The following is a 25,234-nucleotide window of genomic DNA, read 5'->3' as shown; positions in this document are numbered from 1 at the left end:
TCATTGAGATATTAAATAGTGATACTAGAAACTTGATTTACTACATAATCATTCCTATCAGGAAACTCTACATTCTATCCATGTCTTAACATGTCTTAAACATCTCATCGAGCTTTCAATATAAATTTTCAATGCAAAAATCCTATAAGACAGAGGATTTATTTATGTTCAAATATATAAAATTGTCAGTAGTTGACACCAAACGAAGCAATTCTGTGTGGCTTGACCTAATAGGACTACTAGCTTCGTTTTATAGATACACTAATTTAGCAAGGTTACAACTACAAGTACTGAGTTTCACTTAAATCAACATTACTATGTGCTTTCTACATACCATGTTTCTTTAAAAAATGATACTTCATGTCTTACTTTAAAAGTTCTCTATTGTTGGCCTGGGTGATGCACCCAGTTAAGCGCACATAGTACAAAGTGCATGGACTTGGGTTTGAGACTCTGCTCCCCACCAGCAGGGGGTATGCTTCATGAGTGGCAGAGCAGGTCTGCAGGTGTCTCTTTTTCTCTCTCCCTCTATATCCCTCTCAATTTCTCTCTGTCCTATCCAATAAAAATGGAAAAGAGGCAGTGGATTTGTAATGCTAGCACTGAATCCTGGAGGCAAAAAAAAAATAATAAGGTTCTACATTGTTAATATATTAATACAGTGAATCACTAAAATAAGAATCAGGGAGTCGGGCGGTCGCACAGTGGGTTAAGCACACATGGCGCAAATCACAAGGATCCTCATAAGGATCCCAATTTGAACCCCCATTCCCCACCTACAGGGGAGTCGCCTCACAAGCGGTGAAGCAGGTCTGCAGGTGTCTATCTTTCTCACCCTCTCTGTCTTCCCCTCCTCTCTCGATTTCTCTCTGTCCTATCCAACAACAACGACGACATCAATAATAACTACAACAATAAAACAAGGGCAAAAAGGGGAATAAATAAATAAATATTAAAAAACAATCAAAATGGCCAAATTCTGTAATCTTTTAGCACTAGTCAATTTAATTTAAATCCTGAACAAAGAAAATGGTGAATCATTTTTTTCATTAGTAATTTAAAATTAAATATTAATAACATTTTAATATCTATAATTTAATCTCCTGAGCAAGTTCACCCATCTGAAAAGCATTTAATACCTAATAGATAATGAAAAATTACAACAATTAGCATACTTGTTAGAAGACCCCAAAAATTAAAGAATAGTAAAAAATTCCATTGAGAATACATTCCAGCAGACCACCACCACAATTTTCAGGTAGAATCCCAATGTCCATACCTTAATTTACCAGTGATTTTGTACTTAACTTACATGCACTGCAAGCAGACCCTGTTTACAAGTCCATGCATGTGCACAAAGCATTCAACTCCAGTGTGAAAAAGTCTGTGTGTAAAGCTTACCAGAAATGACCCCTGCGGTCAATGTGGCAGCAACTGGTGACTGCCTCTTACTCACTCTGGCAAGAAATCTAAACAGTAAACCATCCCGGGCCATGGCAAACAGAATTCGGGGTAAAGGAAACATAGAGCCCAGGAGACTAGAACAGAAAAATTCAGAATCCACATATGAGTTATTACAAGTATTATTCTACACAGGTATATACAGGTAAAGACTGGACACAATGAATGTAAAACCTATGCAAAAATACTCAAGGTAGGAAATAACTGAAAGCTACTGACCTTCATATTAATTAAAATCAGAAAAGCACCTGATTCATCATTTTTCAAAATCCTTGATGAAAAACAATTCCCCTTTTCTTAATAAAAGTCAATTCTCTCTCACCTGCCACTGCACCCGATGATAAAGTAGCAATTAATGGTGTCTTCGTTTTGGAATTGATTCGAGCTAGACATTTGAAAAGCAACCCATCCTCCGCCATAGCATAGATTACACGAGGCATTGGGAAAATGGATCCAAGAAGACTGAATAAAAAGCAAACACATGCAGTATAGCAAACACATTCATGCAAGATTATATCCCAGGAATTAAATTAAATTAAATTAATTACATAAAATTCACCACCACATCTGTGATTATTAAGTGCTACTATCTTCAAAATATACTGCAGTCAAGCAACTACAAATACTGGCCAATGCTTACCATCAAGCTAATGATTATTCTGTTGCAGATATTTGCTCAATAAAGTTATCACACTAAAAGTAATAATGCCAAGTAATTTGTGCATGCCCATAATTACTGAATTAAAACTATGCAATTAAAACTTCATTAAAAAAGCAAGACAAATATATCATTAAGATAATTTTAGTGACAGTAACTCAGATTACCTAAATGCCAATGTATTTAAAATAGAGTATGTAATTTTATGTCATAGCAATGGTCAATTTATTCAATAATTATTCACTTTGTATTTATTTTCACCATTGTTTTTCTCATATAGTTTTATATTGGATCAAATGGATGATAACTCTCAGAACTTTAAGATAATCAAATGGTAGCAAAAAGGCAAAGAAATTAACTGTAAAATTAGTATGTATAAACAACCATGATTAAACAGTAAAGTTTAATAAAATGACTTTTGTTTCAGATGTTTTGAATTACTTGTGTTTTTACGACTGAACCGCTCCATATCTAACTTAGCTGTGTGAGGAACAATGATCTAAGAAAAGAAATAAGTTATTTTAAACATGCAATATAAAAATAATATTAATATATAACTAGTAACATACTTGGTATATTTGTCTTCTTATATATTACACACAATATATAATGTGTAGAATACACATACATTATATAATTAGTATAAAAAGAAGATAATTTTGTTCTTAAAAATGCATTTTTCATCTTTTATGAAACTGGGTTGAGCTTGGCCATGGATAAATCTTTGTCCATGTCTTGTACAGCCAGAGTAGCACTAAATTTACACAGTTCAGATTTTTAAAAACAATTTGAAATTGCTCAGAATAGACCTTAACACAACTGATGGCTGACAGATCAATGGGAGTAATGTTGAATTACTGTTACATTATCCTGGACAGAAAATAAAATGAGTTTTGAAAAAAGAAAACTGGGCTGACATTTTCTAATTTTGGACATTCAGAGAATTATGTTCTCATTAAAAATTAGTAGTCAAGAAAAAATATGAAGTCTCTCTTTATAATACTATTTTAGAGAATAGTATAAAACTAGAATGAATTATCCATGGTCATATGTTAATTTGAAATATAAGAAGCTCAGGAACTCTGAGAAATTCTCAAAGCAAGCAGTTACTGAAAATCTGAACACCTAAGACTGAACTATTCTTTCTTTTTCACATAGATGTATAAATGTCATCATTAATTTGAAAATTATTTCTACTTTCTATACCAAATTCACTCTGATGAATACTAAGAGGTCTCAATGTTTCACAATACAAAACACACTATCATTAGCAATGCCAAAGCATACAACTTCCACTCATGCAGACTTAATATTATTTCAGAAGACAGATGAAAATGTCAAGTGTACAATAGGACTCAAGTTGGCTATAGCACTACAATTAACAAGCCCAGCAAGGAAACACCCTAGTACAGACACTATAAAGTTCTACAATAAATAAATATATAAATATGTGGCAAGGTATGCATGTATACATATAAGAATTCCACTGCCCTACAGGTTTCTACTGAAGTGCAGACTGTTAATATTTCAAAACAACAAAACGAAAAGTGACGTTTAACTGATGGAGTATAATGCTCTAACACATCAAATTTTTCTGTAGCAATCCTGGTCACACTATTCAGAGAATGCATAGTTAGGTAATACATTCCTCAATAAATATTATTTTAAAAACCTATAAAGGTGATTCTTCCTTTTTTTGTAATAAATCAAACAGGCCCTTCCCCAAGGATGAATGTAATATACCTTGTGGACAAAGCACAGAGGGAGCCTGCTGCAACGACGTATTTGGCAGGACCCCATCCAACATATTCAAAAGCTACAGGAAGGGGGCTTTTTTCATCCAGGAGGTAATATGGCATCATAAGTGTTAAAGCAGCAGAGACTCCAAAATAGGCCATAAAGCAAACAAGCAAAGAAGTCACAATTCCAATAGGAATAGCTTTCTGAGGATTTCGAACTTCTTCACCTAAGGAAATAGAAACAAAAAAATGTCATGCTTAATAAAACATTAAAAGGTAAAACATTCACTATTCTTCTACTCCCAGATTAAAAAACAAAAACAAAACAAAAAACCTCCAATTATATTGTATCAGCACTAGTAAATGTTTAAGAAAATACAGCAGTCTGAATCCCTCTGGAAAATGATTCATCCAGAAAGGTTAAATGACTATTGTGGCATTCTGTACATCTTTTTCCCCCCTTAATCAAACAAACCATATTTACTTTAAACTATATATTTTCAATTTTTAAAAAGCATAGTTTGGAGCATGGAATATGTACCCAGTAGAAGCAGTTGGATAGTAATTCTGGCATGATGATTTTGAAGAGTGGTTCTGGCATGAAGATTATTATAGTTTTGTATAGAACTAACAGAAAAGAACTGTCACAATACGTTTTGTTTTATAAAAGAGACACATTTAAGGGTCAGAGAGACAATATTAGCTGTAGTGCAACAGATTTTCATGACCAAGGCACCAGAAGTTCCAGGTTCAATCCCCAGCACCACTACAAGCCAGAGTTGAGCAGTGCACTAGCTGAGTGAGAGGGGTGGGGAGAGGCAGAGAGGGAGAGACAGAAAGAGCAGGAGAGGGAGAGAAAGTGAGGGTGAGAGAGAGAACGAACTTAAGAGCATGATAGTCCTCTGTTACTCCATATATAGAATGGGATAGGTAGTAACTATGACTAACACTTATAAAGTATTGGCCATCTCGGAAAGTATTTTTTTATGTGTATTACATTTAAGGTAATGTTCATAACACTTGAGGAGTAGATACTGCTCTTCTAATTTTACTGATATGGAGACCAGGACCCAGAGAGTTTTACTCTATTTCTCTTTAATACATACAGTATGTGTCTCAAGAATTCCACTTTCTTTCCTTGGCCCTCTGCTGCCACCATAGACACTAATATGGTACGAGGAACACATTTTCCTTCTACAGTAGGGCCAGGATTATTCTTACCAGTTGTTGCAATGCAGTCAAATCCCACAAAAGCATAAAAGCAGGTTGCAGCCCCAGCCAAAGTTCCTGCAAAACCATAAGGCATAAAGCCACCAGCTCCATAAATACTGGTACTATTTTCAAAAGGCAGGTCTCTAAAGAAGGGAAAAACATGAATTGTTATCTTCATAGAAAACTCTTTTCTATGGCAATTTGTCTCAGACTACAGTCTCAGAAAACTACTGGGTTTATCACCTCTTTGAAGCTGTCATTTCCTAGTGTCAAAGTAATAAACCTTTAATCTCTCACCCTGTCGTAGAGAATCTGATGATGCCCCCTCAATGACAGCCTTTCCAGTCAACAACACTCGGTTAATAACTGTTCAGTAGCATAAGCAAGATACTCAGACCCACTCTCAGCCAGGCCCAAGTTTGAGAGCAGAGAGTCTATTATGGACCATGATCTGAGACAAAGAAATGCAGTTTCCCTTCTCATGCACAGCTGGGCAGACTGTACTTCTAAATAAATAAAATACTTGAAAAGGTGCAAAAGAATACCCTAGAGGCTTGATTAATCACACTGTAGTTGAATATTTTATTACATGTCAACAACTGTGTAAAACCATATGACACAGCTTTTTTCTTCATCAAAATGGGTACAAACAATGAATGTGGGCCAGCAAAGCAGTTCACCTAGGAAGGTGCTAGCTCTGCCATGTGTGTGACCCTAGTTCAAGCTAAACCCCAACTACACTACCGGAAGCTCCAGTGTTGTGGTGTCTGTATTTCCTTTACTCACTCTGTTTCTCTCTATCTGAACAATTTAGTCAGAAGTAGTGAAGTCCTAGGACAGTAACAATAAAATATATATGTAACTTCTTTTGTTAGGTTTATCCCTGGATATTTAGTTGGAGGTGAGAGTGGTTATCATGGTGAATTGTGAATCTGTACCCATGTGTCAACAACAATACTGTAAACCATTAATCTCTCAATAAAAAAGTAAAAAATATATGTTTGTGAAGGAAAACACATAATGTACCTAACTCTAAATAATAGCTTTTCTTGTAATATTATTTTATATACACATGAGAATACAATGCTTAAATTGTCTTAGGCTGAAATTATTTATATAAATATAACTATTAGAATGAACAGAGGGTCTCTTACAGATGTGATATTACTGAGTGATCTTCCTCACCCAATACTTTATTATATATACTTAGAAAAGGTGGGGAGATGTGAAAGGGAGAGAGATAGATAAGAAGAACAGAAAGAGGAAGAGGGGAGAGACACCAAACACGACTCCACCAGCCATGGAGTTCCCTTGGTATTATCCATGGTGAGTCTACGTGGTGCCAAAGATCAATCTCAGGACTTCTTACATGTGTGCTCTACCCACTGATATATCTTAGATCCCTTATTTTAACTTCTGGAAGTGTCAAGTTTATTGTGAAATGCACAAACAATTTTACTACAACCTCAAAAACAGTAAAATTTTACAACTGTAAATTCTTGCAAGGCTGAAAGAACACAGTGAGACTGTAAGGTGGTCCCATGAGAAGAACTAAAGGATGTTTTACTTCAAAATACCCACTGATGTTTAAAATGGCAAACCTGTGGGGGAAAAAAAAATCATTCCTTTGATGATTAGATTTTTTTCCTTCTCTCCCCCTACACCTGGAGCAGAGCTTGAGGATAGAAACTAGCAGCTGCAAGACTTCAAAGAGATGCTTGACAGTGAGCCTACTTATGGACTCATTTGTGTTTGAGAACCCAAGGAAAAAGAGTCTAGAAGAAAAAACCCCTTGGAAACATCACATAAGGATAAGTCTGAGAAATATTACTCTATACAAAAATGTAATTTAAGACAATAAAAAGAAAAAAGCAGACAAGGAAGTTAGAGGAGGAAAATGTTCGAATATTTTTACCTGGTACTTGCTGATGTATTTTTGAGAAACTCTTCACTGATTTTCCAGTTTGCTATATTTCCTTTCACAAACCCAGCAACCATTACAAAGAGAAGGACGAGTATATTAATAGCTGTGAAGATTTTATTCACCCAAGCTGATTCTTTAACCCCAAAAGACAAAAGACCTATGGAAGAAAAAGATATTTTAATTTTTTACTTAACTTTTTAAAAAGGCACTGTTATTGAACCAACCATTGGCTTTAGAAGATTATTTTTATTTCACTAACATTCACATATCTAACTTGCATACATTCTATATATCTTATTCCACTGTCAAACTATGAAGAATGTCCCTGAATAAAACTTCATGGTCATTCTGGCAAATCTCTGACTAGTAATGTGAAACAATGTGCCTCACACTGAGTAAAAACACCATTTGTGGGAGTTGGGCGGCAGCACAGCAGGTTAAGCTCATGTGGCGCAAAGCACAAGGACCAGCATAAGGGTCCTGGTTTGAGCCCCCGGCTCCCCACCTGCAGGGGAGTCGCTTCACAAGTGGTGAAGCAGATCTGTAGGTGTCTCTCTTTCTCTCCACCCTCTCTCCATTTCTCTCTGTTCTATCTAACAACGACAACATCAAATAACAACAATAATAAAAAACAAGGGCAACAAAAGAGAAAATTAAATAAATATTTAAAAAATTAAAAAATCTTTTAAAAAATGCCATTTGTGAATTTCTACCATTCCACACACTTTTTATTCACTTTTGAAATATACCAGTACATGAAAAGTGATTCCAGGCTGGTAAGACCTATGTTCTCCAGCAGTTACTTAGGTGTCTAAGTGTCCCACGTGGTCTTATCAACTTGAGATCTGAATTCAGTGGAAAACCTTTTTTCTTTTAACAGCTCAGCTTATAGTGGAGAGATACATAATTAGATTTTCTTACCTGCTAGGAGTAATATAAGGCATACAGCAAAAAAGTCAGGATACTCTGCAAGGCCAGTATAGTTCATTTTGAAGTATGTCCTGAAAAATTGGCCAATTTGCTTGCTAAGAAGTTCATCAAAAGTGCCACTCCATGCTCTTGCAACACTTGATGTACCTTCACAAAACACAGAACGTTAAAAGAACACGTCATTGACATACAGATAATATATCATCATTTATCACTCTATTCTAGGATAAACATGGAGAGAATTGAAACAAAAAATTAAATTCACATATGAAATTATCTTGAAAATTTGATAATTATACAATAACATTTAAATGTTCAAGTTCATAAACTGCACAATCAGGTAACTAGGTATATTAAATAGGTTTAATAAAAACATATTTTCAAATCCACTAGGAGGCATATTTAGAGAGGAAGCAGAACAAGAGCCCAGGATTAACCCTAGGTAGCATGCATACAAGTCCTATACTCTACCTGCTGAACTACCTTCCCAGACACTTAGACTGATTTTTGCTTAAAAAAAATAAATAAAAATACCTATCACATAAGATAAAATGAGATTCCATCCAGTGATGAAGGCCCACAGTTCTCCAACAGTAACATAAGTGTACAGATATGCAGATCCAGTCTTGGGAACTCGAGCCCCAAATTCAGCATAGCAAAGGCCAGCCATCACTGAAGCAAGGGCAGCAATGAGGAAGGAAACAACAATACTGGGACCAGAATCTGCTTTGGCGACTTCTCCAGCAAGGACATAAACCCCAGCACCCAGTGTGCTTCCCACACCGAGGGCAATGAGGTCCATGGTAGACAGACAACGGCATAATTTGGTATCTTCTAGACTGTCCAAAGTGACAACTTTTCTTCGGATAAGACATTGGGCAAAAGACAGTGCTGCTCTGCAGGGAATCATTCTGATGAGGGTAACCTGAGGAAGAAAAGGGAGGAGGTGAGAAACTGATGTGGCAGTATTATTATCTATTCAATGAACTACCTTACCTTACATAATTAGGGCACCTGTAATTTTTTATTTATTAGGAGAGGTAGGTGCGGCACCCAGCAATCAGGAAAATTTAATCCAATGCTATAGATTTCTTAGAGTTCACTCGTATATGTCCTTTTTATAATGAACTGTAATACCTGATTTAATTGGGGAGCAACAGAACAGGAATCTTGGGTGATTTAAAGATTTTTATCCTCTGTTTTGCTGTTCAAATATTTAAAATTATGCCGGTAGAAATGCCCATCTATTCTCACTACAAGCAAAAAGATGAGTTGACACATGATTTACATTCTCTCTGTTTTCTTCTCTCATTCAATTCATATGCCCTGCTGCACTGTGCTTAAGAGTCATTTAGTAGCAACCATTAGCACAGCTATATACAAGATACTGGGTACTGTACAGCAAACCCTAACAAAAGGACTTTTCAAAGTTAACCCAATTACCAAATAATGTGATGATAACAGTAACTATCGGTTGTCTTTTTGAAGCCTAAGACAGCAGGCACCTCACATCTCCACTATAGAGCCTCTACTTCCCCCAGTCCTGGAACCCTTGGATAGGGCCCACTTTCCTGCATGCCTCTCCCAATCCATATCAAATAATATTGCATCTGCCGATCACAACCTAATCAACACAACGATTGCCACCTCAACATGCTTCACTTCAGACTGTGTCTAGAGACTTCACGTGTGGAATGACAACCCTTCAGCTTCATTACTTGGGTGACATCTTTCCTTTCATAGTATTCTCTAATTCCATCCCAGGTGGTTCACTTTCTAACAAAGTCCAAAAACCTAGATATACACCAGGTTCTGTGAGAGAGAGCATATGTTCACACATATCCATAAACTACTGCAAAATATATACTTGAAAGCAAAAGTACACTAGAGTTTGCAGTGAGTATCCCTCTAACACTTCCTCTCCACTATTCCAAGCTTTGGGTCCATGATTGCTCAACAATTTGTTTGGCTTTGTATGTTAAATCTCTTTTCAGTCACCAGGTTCCAGATGCCATCAGGATGCTGGCCAGGCTTCCCTGGACTGAAGACCCCACCAATTGTCCTGGAGCTCCGCTTTCCCAGAGACCCACCCTACTAGGGAAAGAGAGAGGCAGACTGGGAGTATGAACCGACCAGTCAATGCCCATGTTCAGCGGGGAAGCAATTACAGAAGCCAGACCTTCCACCTTCTACAACCCACAATGACCCTGGGTCCATGCTCCCAGAGGGATAGAGAGTGGGGAAGCTATCAGAGGAGGGGGTGGGATATGGAGATTGGGTGGTGGGAATTGTGTGGAGTTGTACCCCTTCTACCCTATGGTTTTGTTAATTTATCCTTTCTTAAATTAAAAAAAAAGTCATTTAGTATGTTTTGGTAATAAATATGGTCTCTAGTTTTATAAGATTTACAGACCAATATGCATAATAAAATTAGGTGGATATAACCACCATTATGTATGCCACAGCTTTATCCAATATATGCATCTCTAATTTCATTCAATTTCATTTTAATGTAGAGCCACTCAAAACTTATAGAATAAAAAAAGTTCCCTCAACTGTTCTTGGATTTTCCTAAACTGCTATACAGGGGGCCAGGGGTAAACGTACCTTGTTGAGTATACACATTATTATGTGCAAAGATCAGGTGCAAGTCCCTGGTCCCCACTTGCTGTGGGGGGGTTTCACAAGCAGTGAAGCAGGGTTGCAGGTGTCTCTCTTCCCCCCACCCCAGTTCTCTCTATCCCTTCTGTCCTATTAAAATAAAAAGAAAACAACCTTATAAATGTTTACTTTAAGTATAACTTGGTAGTAAAATACACATTTATTTATATTTATTGGTTATTTCCACATAAAAAGTAGCCAAACCATGCATGACATGTATTGTATGTTTTTCTAACTTCTAACTGATCTCCAATTAATAACTTTGTACAAAAGAATTGAAAATGTCTTTATGACTTTGCCAACAATATAACTCAGCAAACTAGGAAATAAGAACAGAGAATCTAATTAAACTTGGAACTTGTAAGTCAATACAATTAAATGTACTTAACATTTAAAAATTCTAATTCACGTTTACCACTTTTATTGCACAAATATCTATGAAGGTAGAACTGCTTTATAGCAATTAAAAAAAACCCAAACTAATATCATAGTTTGTTTTGATACCTTCTCTGAAAACTTGGCATTTACCCTATAAAACTAAGTATTTTCTGACCTTAATTTCTGTAAAAGAAAATTATTATTAAAATCATTTTTACTGAATAATAAGGAGTTTTATACAAAAATCTAAAGTTGTTTTTAAGAGACACTTCTGGGATATGAATAATCTAGTTTCGTACTAAATCTAACAGATAACAGATTCTTAAATATCAATATAAGTGAAAGTTTTTGACATTCAAAGAAACTAGTTTGTATGAATAAGGGATGATCTCAGTCACAGACAAAAGTTGAAAAATAAGAACAGAAAGGAAACACAAAGCAGAACTTGGACTGGGGCTTAGTGTCTTGCACCAAAGAAAAAACACTCTGGGGTGGGAAGAAGGGTTCAGGTCCTGGAACATGGTGGCACAGGAGGACCTAAAGGGGTTGAGTGTTTATGTGGAAAACTGAGAAATGTTATACATGTACATACTACTGTATTTTGCTGCTGACTGTAAACCATTAATTCCCATTAACAAAAAAGAAGAAGAAGAAGAAGAAGAAGAAGAAGAAGAAGAAGAAGAAGAAGAAGAAGAAGAAGAAGAAGAAGAAGAAACTAGTTCAAAGAACAAAGATAATCTGGGAAGAAAAATGAAAATGAGTGAAAGTTCTTTGACAGTAAAAATACAGTTTTAAGACATCAGTGTTTTCCACATATAAAAACTGCCAAACACAGCACTTCACAAAATTTGTTGAAAAATATGCAACACAGATGACAGCTTCATTTTGCCAAAATTCTTACTTGCAAAATCAAAATCTTATACTCTATAAATTTAATATGTATCTGTTCTTATCACTTATCATGTATCTGTTCTTATCCCTTATCATCCCTTACATAGCTGTTTCTCAAATACATCACACAACTAGATGTGAGAGGGAAATATTTTGCATTATAAAGAAATAAGTGGGGGCCAGGTGGTGGTGCACCTGGTTAAGTGCACACACTACAGTGCACAAGGACCTGGGTTCAAGCCTCTGGTCCCCACCTGCAGGGGGGAAGCTTCACAAGTGGTGAAGCAGGGATTCAGGTTTCTCTCTGTCTCTCCTCTCTTCTCAATTTCTCTGTCTCTAGCCAATAATAAATAAATAATTTTTTTTTAAAAAGTTAAAAAAATAAGAAAGAAATGATAGCCTGGGAGATAGTTCAACAGTAGAGCACAGGATTTGCACCATGAGGTCTCACTGAATATACCTGGGCTAAGCAGCGCTCTGGTTATTTGTCCCACCTTTCTCTCATTTTCTTTTTTTTTTGGCTTTTTTAAAAAAATTGTTTTTAATATTTATTTATTCCCTTTTGTTGCCCTTGTTGTTTTATTGTTGTAGTTATTATTGTTGTTGTCGTTGTTGGATAGGCCAGAGAGAAATGAAGAGAGGAGGGGAAGACAGAGAGGAGGAGAGAAAGATAGACACCTGCAGACCTGCTTCACTGCTTGTGAAGCGACTCCCCTGCAGGTGGGGAGCCGGGGTTCGAACCGGGATCCTTATGCCACCTGTGCTTAACCCGCTGCGCTACAGCCCGACTCCCCCTTTCTCTCACTTTCTAATAAATAAATCTTGAAAAATAATGAAATAAAGATGATATTTCTAAAAAAAAAAACAAAAAACAATGTACTTGATCGCAAAAGAGTTGGGGTTACTGCAAGGAGCAAGATGTATCAATAGTCTTTGGTGGAGGAAAACTGATATTGTGGTGGGGATAGTGGTGAGGTGATACATTTTGAAGATGTGAGAAACTATACTTCTAAAACATTTACAGGTTACCTCAAAAATCAATTAAAAACTTATTGAAAGACAAGGGGGATCAGGAAGGGAATAGGTGAACCTCAGAAGATTTTGGAGAATGACAGGATTGCCAGTGATTTCTTATATTTCTTTTTTGACAATAAGATTGTAATATTGTTTGTGAAATTAAAAAGAATATACAGTGAAGAGTAAGTAAGTCAACCAGTAAATCTTCCTTAAAACTGCTAAAGTATTAATAGTAACCCAAAATGCTCGAGCGACAATCATGTTAACATAAATCTTAGCTCACTCTAGATTACACAGGAAGCAGAACTGTTTTATAGAAATGGGCAATTTCCACCAGGAAAACATAGAAACAGGCTGGGGTTAAAGCATTACTAGTGCTGCCATCCCACATTATGCTGCTACTGAATTCTTATTGTGGACTGCAGACTGAGATGTCAACTTTGCAACTATTCAAACCTGGTGAGATCTTTCCTAACACATAGGACTTCCTACATCCACGTTAGATGGGATATCATTTAACAAAGTTACAGATACTAGGTATAGACTAGGGTTCAGGGTACTGGGTACAGGTGTACATGTATCCATAAGCAAGGGACAATATATAACTCAAAGTGAAAGTACTTAATAATCCTCTGTGATTAGACTTAGACCTAATAAGTCTGGAATCCTAGTTGAAGTGCCTAAAGCAGGAATCATTTAAAAAAAGAGAGAGAGAGAAAGGAAGAAAGAAAGAGACAGGCTGGGGTTATGGATTGACCTGCCAATGCCCATGTCCAGTGGGGAAGCAATTACAGAAGCCAGAACTCCCACCTTCTGTACCCCAAAAACAATTTTGAGAATTTACTCCTAGTGGAGGAGAAGTGATAGGGAGAAGATGACCAGAGGGCTCTGAACTCCAACTCCATTAGGAACTGGAGTTAAGAGGAGGAAAAAGAGAGGGACATTTGGATGTAATAATAATTGTATGTATGACTTGGAAAGGCAGAGAATATGGGACCCCCCCAAAAAAAAGACCAAATATAAGAAATATAGACAGATGGTTGTAGAAATAATAATTGCATATCTGCAACCTTGGGAGGACTGCTGTAGTTTACAATGGAGGGATTGGGGATCCAGAACTCTGGGAACAGTGTGGAGTTTTATCCATTATCTTGTAATTTTATAAATAAATATTAAGTGCTCCCCGCCCCAGAAAAAAAAATGAATAGGCAGCTTTAGTCAGATAAATGTCTGCTAATATTTCTTTCTTATTAAAAGGGAAAAAGATTTTATGTTGTGGAAGGCAGAGCCAAGATGGTGACTGGAAAGCAGCTGCCTGCATGAGCTCTGACAACAACTGCTAGAAAGCCTTAGAGATCCTGGCCTTCAGGGGGACAAGCAAGGTGGCGTTCTAAACATGAGACCAAGGAGGTGACTATAATTCTATTTGGGTTAAAAATTAGAGCAAGAAGAAAGGAACTTTTTTTATTATTTCTCTTCGCCCCCCTCTCCCCATAACTAGACCCTGGGGGTAGGGAGCTGCTGCTAGCAGGCTTCCCGCTGAGCTACTTTCTTTATCAAGATTCCTGGCTCACCAGGGAAGCCATGCCTCTGCTTCTTTCTAAATATCTAGGCTTTTTTTTTTTTTTTTTTTTTTTTGTCCCTCTGAGTAAGGGACTTAGGCTCAATTGGAGTGACAATTAGCTGATCAAGCAGGCTTCACCCAGGCTGGGAAAAACTGCTTGGAAGTTTTTGTTTTGTTTTGTTTTGTTTTTTCTTTTGCAATCAGTTGTCTAGACTCAATGTGCATGTGCTAACTGGGAGCTGTCCAAGCTGCAGACCCACAGCTTGGGCTTTTTACTCTGCTCTATTTTATTATTACTATTATATATACATGCATATCCCTTTGCCCCCCCCCCCCCCCCAGTTTGACCAAAATTAACTCTTAGTATATTTTCCATTGCTAGACTATGAGGTGTCTTACTCATTGTGAAAGAAACTTGCCTCACTCTTCATACCTCCTCCTCTAACCACTCTCGCCCTTCTCCCGCCTCCAAGCCAATTAAAAAAAAAAAAAACTCTCCTTTCACTGCTTTTTTTTTTTTTTTTACTGTTTTCTTCTTTTATTTTTTCTTTTCTCTCTTTTTTCCCCGTCTTCCTTTCTTCCTTCCTCCTCCCTCTGCTTTCTGAATTCACTGATACTCATATATGAACTATTTCAGGGAAGAAATCTGACTCAGAGTGGACTCTCTTTGAGTGTGTCTCTGCTCTACTTCTCTTTCTCCTCTTGCTACCCCTAAGAATTTACAGTGGACAGTAGATCTGCATAATTGTCTATTACTGCTATCCCTTTTTTCCTTTCTCTTTCTTTTTCACTTGGATTTGGTTGCTATTTTTTCTTGAACTGGAGACATTGTGGGCTAACTGGTATTGGTTAAACTGCTTCAGTCATTGCTTTAGTTACTATTGTAATTTCCGAGGGTGGTGATTGCATTTGTCATAAAGGTATTTAGTATAGCGAGGCTTGTACACAAAACACAACAACTGAGGAACAACAGAACATAAAAATAAAAAATACATTAAAAAAGATTTTATGTTGTTTTTCTGTTGCTTTGTGAAAATTAGACAAAATTACCACCCATGGAGCAGTTTTCTGTTTTTGAGTAACAGAAAAGCATATGTCAGAAATCATTCCTGGAACTGACAGGTTATGTAATGTCCATTACAAACAGTGTCAACTAGGCACACCTGATAAAACATTCATTGCTAAAGCTATGGTACAATATGCTGGAAATAGAATGTGATGGGATAAAAGCAGTAAAAAAAACATACTGGGTCAATTTAATGAACCATTACTAAACAAACACTGAGTATTAGCAGATATTTAGTTAATAAGGAAAAAAAGAAGCCCATGCTTTGTTAAATGTTTATTTTTTTTATGGAAACAGACTGATATTTGAAAGTACTGTGATAATGTGGGAATAAGGAAAAATAAAATCTTTATGTCTAATCTGCTTGATATAATTTATTTACATACTTTAAAATTTTAATTTTCTCCTTTAAAAGAAGTTACTTATGTGAATTGGTTATGAAAACCTTACTCTTGAGGGGGATAGATCCTATCATTGCATACTAAGACTGCACCTCACACTTTTACATTTAATTTTATTGTTAGTTTTTATGCTTAGTGCTTTAAACCATGAATCATATCACTATAAAATGTATGAAATAATATAAAATATTAATCCTTTATGTCATGTGTAATGATTAACCTGAATTCAAAAATGATCGATTGACAATAAATATGGCTGTTAATACTAAACAAAGAAAATATTTTTATTTTATTTTTTATCTTTATTTATTTGATAGAAACAGCCAGAGATAGAGAGGGAAGGGGCAGATAGAAAGGGAAAGAGACAGAGAGACACCTGCAGCCTGGCTTCACTACTGACAAAGCTTGACAGGTCCTTGTGCATTGTTAACAAGTGCACTTAGTCATCAGATGTACCACTACCTGGCCTCTCCAAACAAAAAAAATCTTTACTGTCATTTCTAAAAGGACATCACTACTGAAAGGAAATGCACTCATGGCTGGGAATGTAGCTTCGTAGTAGAATGCATACTTTGCAATGTGTGAGGTCCTGGGTTTTATTTCTAGTAAGAACAAGGAAAAGAAAGAAAAATAAAAATGCATGAACACTATCTTTTGACTCAGGGGTGCCTTTGCCTGAGCTCTGGTTCATTGCCTCACCACCACCGACAGAAAAAATATTGCTGCAGGGATTTTGAAGCAGATTCCATTGTTCATAAAAGCACAGTCTGCTTTTCTAAGAGTGCTATATTTGCTATCAGTGATTCATATTGAAACCAAGGACTGTGATTTAACATGCAAACTATATACCTGTAGCAAATGATAGTGATACAGGCTTAGGAAAGAGGACCTTGCAACAGCACACCCAACCCTTAGCCACAATATAGAAAAGCTCTAATCAATATTCCTGTAAGGTCACAAATGAAATTGTTGATACCAGACACAGATCTGCTTCTTCAGTAAACAACTGTTTGGAAGGGGGAGATAGCAAAATTATGCAAAGAGAATTTCAAGCCTAAAGCTGCGAAATTCCAGGTTCAATCCCCCTGCAGCACCATAAGCCAGAGTTAAGCTTAAAACAGTGGTTGAGATGGGAGCCAGGCGGTAGCGCAGTGGGTTAAGCACACATGGTGCGAGCGCAAGACAGGCAAAAAAATCCCAGTTCAAACCCCTGGCTCTCCACCAGCATGGAGGTCGCTTTACAAGCAGTGGAGCAGGTCTGCAGGTGTCTTTCTCTCCCCCTCTCTGTCTTCCCCTTCTCTCTATTCCTCTCTGCTCTATCCAACAACAACAAAAGAAATAACAACAGTGGTAATAAAAGGGAAAAAATAGCCTCTAGGAGCAGTGGATTCATAGTGTAGGCACTGAGCCCCAGGGATAACCCTGGAGGCAAAAAAGAAAAAAAAACAATGGTTGAGTAAACAATTGTTTTACTAATTGCTAAGTCAGTGGCCTACCTATTGAAGAAAAACATACATATTAACTTCAGAAAACTTCATTTAGCCAAAGGGAGGTTGTAAAGAACCTGCTATATGTTTTAACAGCAGAGAAGTCTCTGAATTTATTGAGCCTGATGATAAAATTCTATCTTCCTTAGGCCCATATACCCATCCTAAGCATTACAGTTTTAAGACACTGTTTGGACCCTATTAATTTTTACGAAAAAGCTAAATTTCTTCCTCAGCAGTTTGGAATTATCTCCTCAAACTTCTTATGTCCAAGTTGTAAACCTGACAATACAGAAGTGCAGGCCAAGTAAATCCCTAGTCTCGTTAAGACAACAAGATAGTACATATTTCCTTACAATTAACCAGAAAGATATTTCAAAATCTAATTAAAGGAAAAAGTTCTTGGATTTTTATCTTGGCTCAAAACTTTTATGTAACATTTAATGGTACAGAAATCAATCTTTCTCAGCCTCCCCTCAGTAAAGGTTGAAATTTCAAACTCAACACTGTATCATATCACAAGCCTAATAATAAATCATACAGGAGAGAGAAGCTGATACTAATTGGTAGTCTGGCATTCTATTAAATAATAAATCCTTAGAAAATTAACTTACTAGGGGGACCCCACTGGTGGCACACTTACCATGTGCAAAGACCCAGGGTTGAGCCCTCACTCTCCATTTGTAGAGGGCATGCTTGATCAGTGATGAAACAGGTCTGTGGGTATCTAGCTTTCTCTCTCCCCCATCAAGTAAAAATAGAAAGAAAAGAAATAAAGAAAAAATGGCTGCCAGGAGCAGTGGATTTACAGTGTGCTGAGACCCTGTTGGCAAAGACAGAGAGAGAGAGGTAGAAAAATAAATGCTTACCTGAATTATAACCAAATTTTCTTTCCTCATTCGAGTTGCTAGTTTCATGGTAAAACATGTCCACTTTCTGATTTTACCAACAGGGAAAAATGAATTAAACAGTATAGAAATTGTGTATATATCCAGGTGGTGGTGCATGTAGTTAAGTGCACATTGTACTAAGAGCAAGTACCCGCTCAAAGATCCAGGTTTGAATCCCTGCTCCTCAACTACAGGGGGAGACACTTCAAGAGTCTCTCTTTCTCTCTCCTTCTCTAACTCCCCTCCTCTCTGTCCTATCCAATAACATGGGAAAAAATGGATACATATATGTATGTATATGTCTACATATATTCTACAAACAGCTAATAGAGAATTCTGTAAAGTTTATAAAGGCAGCTGGTTTTTCAAAACATGTGAATTCATTTAACTTTAATATAGGCAAAAAGATACGAGTAAGCCATACACAGCAGAAATATTCAAATAATGAAAAAACTGAAAGTGTCTCATGTTGAAGAAGAGTGAAAGTAAATAGAGAAATGAGAAAGTAGAGCCCTTGGCATTGCAGTAACCAGAGCTTCTGCCTAGTCAGCACCCAACTTTTATAGTTGAAGACTTTGGTGGCACCAAGCAGACCTCTATTCCCATTAGGTCTTCAGCAGTGTTTGACTAATAAATCACTGTTAATGCCAGAGTACCACCTGTTCCCTGTCCCCAACCAGCTATCAAAGGAAATGTCCTCTGCTAGGATCAGTCACCCTATACGTGCCATTTTGAGCACCAGGAGATACCCATTCCAGAGTTATTAAATAACCTTACTACTGTGTAAGCATTGTTACTAATAAAAAGGATTAAACCTTGGTGAAATTTTACCATGTACTAGGTTCCACTCCATTTAAATAAGGAGTAAGTATTAAAGAGGCTCTCTCTGACCACCCTGCTCTAAGGTATATATGGTATTGTCATATGGCCTCAACAAAGCTCAAGAGACCACAGGAGACTGAGGGAAATCTGACAATTATAAGTGTTGAGATGATAATTAAGTATCATCCAGGAAGACACTGTAGAAAGAGGAGAGGAAAAGAGAGGAGGGGAGAGCGGAGAAGAGGAGAGCACTAATAATACACACATTTAAGGAATGGGAAGAACCCAGAGAGGAGTTGAAATAGGTATGCAAGAGTAGCAGGAGAAACTAGGAGAAGATCTAAATCAATATGGGTATTAACTTTTGAAGAAGGAAGGAATGATCATCAGTCAGACAATGTCTCAGATGAAGGGAAAAAATATGCGCTTGGAATTTAGTGACAAGAAGTCCCTGAGGACATTGAGAAGAACAAATTCTCGGATTAGGAGTAGCGGTTGGGTAAGTCAGATTGTGAAAACAAGTTGAGAGAGCATTTTCAAGCAAATGATAGGAAGGGCCCTTGGGTTAAGGAACATTTTTGTAAGAAGGAACCTTAGGATAGGGCCCACTTTCCCACATGCCTCTCCCAATCCATATCAAATAATATTGCACCTGCCGATCACAACCTAATCAATGCAACGATTGCCACCTCAACATGATTCAGCTCAGACTGTGTCCGGAGACTTCACGTGTGGAATGACAACCCTTCAGCTTCATTACTCGGGTGAGACCTTTCCTTTCATAGTACACTCTAATTCCATCCCAGGTGGTTCACTTTCTAACAAAGTCCCAAAACCTAGATATACACCAGGTTGTGTGAGAGAGAGCATATGTTCACACGTATCCATAAACTACTGCAAAATATATACCTGAAAGCAAAAGTACACTAGAGTTTGTAGTGAGTACCCCCCTAATACTTTCTCTCCACTATTCCAACCTTTGGGTCCATGCTTGCTCAACAATTTGTATGGCTTTGTATGTTAAATCTCTTTTCAGCCACCAGGTTCTAGATGCCATCAGGATGCTGGCCAGGCTCCCCTGGACTGAAGACCCCCACCAATGTGTCCTGGAGCTCAGCTTCCCCAGAGACCCACCCTACTAGGGAAAGAGAGAGGCAGACTGGGAGTATGGACCGACCAGTCAACGTCCATGTTCAGTGGGGAAGCAATTACAGAAGCTAGACCTTCCACCTTCTGCAACCCACAACCACCCTGGCTGGGTCCATGCTCCCAGAGGGATAGAGAATGGGAAAGCTATCAGGGGAGGGGATGGGAAATGGAGATTGGGTGGTGGAAATTGTGTGGAGTTGTACCCCTACTGCCCATGGTTTTGTTAATTTATCGTTTCTTAAATAAAAAATAAATAAAAAAAAGAAGGAACTTTGTGTGTTTTGGTAGAAGTAGGAAGGTACCAGGAGAAAAATCAGAGGTTAAAAGCAGAAGGAAAAGGTGATAAAGCAATTCTTGAGATGTGGAAGACAGATCTAGAACTGAGCTGAAGTGTCAGAACAAAGTGGAAGAACTGGTTCATCCAACTAGTAGCTAAGGAGGAATGAGACAGAGACAGACCATCTAATAGGCTAGATGGTAGAACATTGAACTCTTTCTACTTTATTTTAAAATTTAAATCTTATATGCCATATTATGGATAAAACTAAAAGGGAATGAATAATGTCAGAAAAGTTTCAGTCATATGGACAAGAAGGGTTTTGCTTTGTTTTTACTAATTAAAATTTATACTTTACTCTAAAAAAATGAAAAAATTAACAAAGAAACTTGAAATATATGAATAATTAATTTTTCTAGAATATAGCTAAACTGTCTACGTAAAGCTCTTTGAACTGTCAGAAAGCTAAGAGTAACACTTGACGTGACATTTTCATGGAACTAGACATTTCAGATGATGAAATTTTCTAGATACTTGAAATTAGAATATCTAAGTCTAAACTGTTGTTAATCAAATCATGCTACAAGTCAATAGTCCTCCTAAGAACTCTTGAATTTTATTATTTTTTTTAATTGTTGTGGTTATAATTGTTGATGTCGTTGTTGTTGGATAGGACAGAGAGAAGTGGAGAGAGGAGGGGAGGACAGAAAAGAGAGAAAGATAGACACCAGACCTGCTTCACCGCCTGTGAAGGGACTCCCCTGCAGGTGGAGATCCGGGGTGGGGCTCAAACCTGGATCCTTATGCCGGTTCTTGTGTTTTGTGCCACCTGTGTTAACCAGCTGTGCTACCGCTCAACTCTCAGGACTCCTCAATTTTATAATGGTATCCAGCTATCTAACAGGTATCTACACTGCTCATTTAAGAAACTGTCTAAAAATAAGACACACAGAAACCTCATCAATATGTCCTGGAGCTCCGCTTTCCCAGAGCCCCACCCCACTAGGGAAAGGGAGGCAGGGTGGGAGTATGGATCAACCAGTCAATGCCCATGTTCAGTGGGGAAGGAATTACAGAAGCCAGACCTTCCACCTTCTGCATCCCACAATGACCTCGGGTCCATACTCCCAGAGGGTTAAAGAATAGGAAAGCTATCAGGGGAGGGGATGGAATACGGAGTTCTGGTGGTGGGAATTGTGTGGAGTTGTACCCCTCTTATCCTATGGTTTTGTCAATGTTTCCTTTTTATAAATAAAAATAAATAAATAAATTTTAAAAAAGTGAATGGGAGTAAGCTTGGGGCCTTGTTCCTATAGGATGAGTCCCAGCTTTTAAATTTTTAAGGAGGTAGGGGAGGAGAGAAGAGAGAGGGGAAAGACAGTTAAGATACTACAACATGGCTCCTATATCCAAGGCATTCCCCTGGTGTCATTCAATGTGCTCCTGGCTCAAACCCTGGACATGTGTGTGCTCTACCAGGTAAGCTATCTCTGAACCCATGGGGGGGTTCAGAGTGCTCATGGGGGTAAGTGCAAGGACCTGCATAAGGATCCTGGCTTGGCTTCCCACTTGCAGGGGAGTCACTTCACAGGCAGTGAAGCAGGTCTGCAGGTGTCTACCTTTCTCTCCCCCTGTCTGTCTTCCCCTCCTTTCTCTATTCCTCTCTGTTCTATCCAAAATCAACAAAAGTAATGGCAACAACAATAACAACAACGGAAACAAAATGGGAGAATGGCCACCAAGAGCAGTGGATTCCTAGTGCAGGCACCGCCCCAGCAGTAACCCTGGAGGCAAAAAAAAAAAAAAAAAAGACAAAAAGCCTTTTGTCTGAAGACAAAGAACTGCGGAATACTTTAGAACACACTGATTTCCTCTAATCATTCTCCTTTTCAAGCCAAAATACCCTTAAGAATTCACCACCTCACAACCCACCCCCTCCACACACACACCAAACTACCTGGTTAATTACTGCTTAGAATTCAACCACTTTTCTTTCAATGCTAGGTAATAATTCCTTCAATCAAGCCAAATTCACATTCACTTTAGTTCAAGGAATTTAGATGGATATAATACCAAGTATATTTCTGGTTTATAGTTATGCTGAAAGGGCATTCTTGAAAACATGTTCTGTTTTCAGCTTTACCTAGAATGTTTTGATTAGGTACGTCTTCAAATACAAAAATATTGTTTCACCAGAGATTTCTATCATTAGTATTTTGGCAGATGGTTAAAACACTGCTATAGGTTTGGATGTTTATGCTAGCTTCAAATAAATCTGAATAAGACACTTTCACTGAGAAGGTGATGTAAACAGTGCTAGTTCTTCATCACCACAATTTATTTAATGCCACTAAAATTTAAATTTAAAATACACAAAGAACTTAAGATAACCTGAGATGATGAAATCCTTAGAACAGAAGCCTGACATTTTTGTCACATTTATTATTCCATTTAATCAACATACCAAAACTACAGTTTATAACTTAAGTTTTCACTAAAACCTTAGAAATGTCATAAAGGGAGTGGTCCGAGTACAACATCTAAGCAAAATTGTAGAATGCAGGGGAAATAAGGAGAAAGAAAAGTACAAGGTAGTATGCTGTAGGTAAGGGAATTTCATGGTATTCTGGAACACAGGATGGGATGCCTTAATCACTTAGGACAGGGTTGGGAAGTCTTCCTGTGGGAAGCCACCACCGGTATGACTCCATAATTTTTAAAAATAACTTAGCAGTATTAATAATTTCTAAACCTTTCAAGTTCTACTTGTGTTTTCGTTTCTGATCTTGTTTTTCAACCTGAAATGGAATGGGCATATCGCACCAAAGTAAAAGACTCTGGGGTGGGTGGGTGGAGAGAATACAGGTCCATGAAGGATGATAGATGACATAGTGGGGGTTGTATTGTTAAATGGGAAACTGGGGAATGTTATACATGTACAAACTATTGTATTTACTGTTGAATGTAAAACATTAATTCCCCAATAAAGAAATAAATTAAAAAAAATAATTTCTAAACCTAATTTTTAAATCTAAACAACTCATATATCAATCAGTTCTTAAAATCAGTTACTTAGAAGTTTCTTTACTTGAAAAAAGATCCTTTAAAATATTCTAAATTTTTGTATAAAAATATAATAGGAAAATAATGATTCGCAAAACATTTTAAAATCAGTTGTAGTTATTTTCATAATTGTAGCACATAGTTAAAATAACCACATTCATCTGAAAAGCAATCTTAACCAGAAGTCTGTACAACACCTATTTTTATTTATTTTTTTAATTAATTATTTATTATTAGATAGAGCTAGAGAGAAACTGAGAGCGGAGGAGGAAATATAGAGACAGAGAGACACCTACAGAACTGCTTCACCACTCATAAAGCTTTCCCCCTGCAGGTGGAGACCAGTGCCTAGAACCCAGGTCCTTGCACATACATGGTAATGTGAACACTTTACAAAGCATCTCACCATCTGACCCATTTTTATTTTTAACTCTGAACAGCAAGAGCTTAAAGTCAATATACAATTTTAAATTCAGATTACCTCACAATCCCCTAAAAAATCTACTTGGTAATCACTGATCACAATTTCCTACACAATGTAAGTATGCGATAACATGAAGAGTGAGCATTATAAAACCTGCCTTTGAAGCAGAAATTCAAAATATACGTCCACTGAAGAGTTTATTAAACTTCTCTCTTAGAACAATCACTTTTAGTCTTTTTGTTGCCCCAAAACAAAACTAGAATTTGGCTTCTCTACTCTAAAACCTCTATAATGATTAAATTACAGTATGGCAAAGTTTTACCTATAGCATCAAAAGGAAGAGGATCTTGGGATACAGAGTTCTGGTGGTGGGAATTGTGTGGAGTTGTACCCCTCTTATCCTATGGTTTTTTCAATGTTTCCTTTTTATAAATAAATAAATAAATAAAATTAAAAGGATCTAACAAGAAAAAGATAAGCTCTTTTCATCCTTATACTCCTATAACTTCTTGCAAAGCATAGTTTCAACTGACCTTCAGATTATTCAACACCATGATACAAGAAACATCTTGGAATCTGCATTTCAGCTAATGTCAAAGAAACCAGCATTATTATATCCCAGCCCTGGTTTTAAATGATGCCTGGGGGAAATTTGAAATTATGTTGTACAAAAATTTATAAATGAATTATTTTGGTCAGTTTTGAGTTTCTGACCAGTATCTGGCCAAGGAAACAGAAAGTGGCAGCATAGAAGGCTTACTATTTTCTTTTTTCTTTTTAAAGTAATTCTTTGTTATTACTATTATTTATTTTCCCTTGTTGCCCTTGTTTTTTATTGTTGTTGTAGTTATTATTGTTATTGATGTTGTCTTTGTTGGACAGGACAGAGAGAAATGAAGAGAGGAGGGGAAGACAGAGAGGGGTAGAAAGCCACCTGCAGACCTGCTTCTCTGCCTGTAAAGCGACTCCCCTGCAGGTGGGGAGCGGGGGGCTGAACCAGGATCCTTACGCTGGTCCTTGCGCTTTGTGCCACGTGCGCTTAACCCGCTGCGCTACTGCCTGACTCCTGGCTTACTATTTTCTATCTCACAGTGAAATGTTGAAATTGCTTGGTGTCAAACAGAACGCACACTTTTACATGCCATTTATTTGGTATAACATAACTGAGTAGTAATGATTCCTAGAAACAGCTTTGGCTGCACAAGTCAAGTAAGGTCAAC

At 37.2% G+C, this 25,234-nt stretch overlaps 1 protein-coding gene across 3 annotated transcripts in view; it reads right to left on the bottom strand.

Moving 5' to 3' along the window:
• SLC7A2 (solute carrier family 7 member 2) overlaps window positions 1–25,234 on the bottom strand; it is a 76,364-nt gene that overhangs the window by 10,666 nt on the left and 40,464 nt on the right. Inside the window, exons 2-8 of one of the 3 annotated variants that reach the window (XM_060183444.1) lie at window positions 9,062–9,177; window positions 8,459–8,849; window positions 7,916–8,071; window positions 6,986–7,151; window positions 5,080–5,213; window positions 3,863–4,085; window positions 1,784–1,923 (exon numbers count right to left, since the gene is read on the bottom strand). In XM_060183444.1, the coding sequence (XP_060039427.1) occupies window positions 1,784–1,923; window positions 3,863–4,085; window positions 5,080–5,213; window positions 6,986–7,151; window positions 7,916–8,071; window positions 8,459–8,834 (1,195 nt within the window). In that variant the 5' untranslated portion in view covers window positions 8,835–8,849; window positions 9,062–9,177. Of the gene's footprint in view, window positions 1–1,401; window positions 1,539–1,783; window positions 1,924–3,862; window positions 4,086–5,079; window positions 5,214–6,985; window positions 7,152–7,915; window positions 8,072–8,458; window positions 8,850–9,061; window positions 9,178–25,234 lie in introns of all 3 variants that reach the window. The other 2 variants (XM_060183439.1, XM_007516285.3) reach the window with 2 other exon arrangements.

Source organism: Erinaceus europaeus, chromosome 2, assembly GCF_950295315.1.
Source record: "Erinaceus europaeus chromosome 2, mEriEur2.1, whole genome shotgun sequence".
Taxonomy (NCBI): Eukaryota; Metazoa; Chordata; class Mammalia; order Eulipotyphla; family Erinaceidae; genus Erinaceus; species Erinaceus europaeus.
Note: the sequence above shows the minus strand (reverse complement) of the source record. Positions and strands in the feature narration are given on the sequence as shown.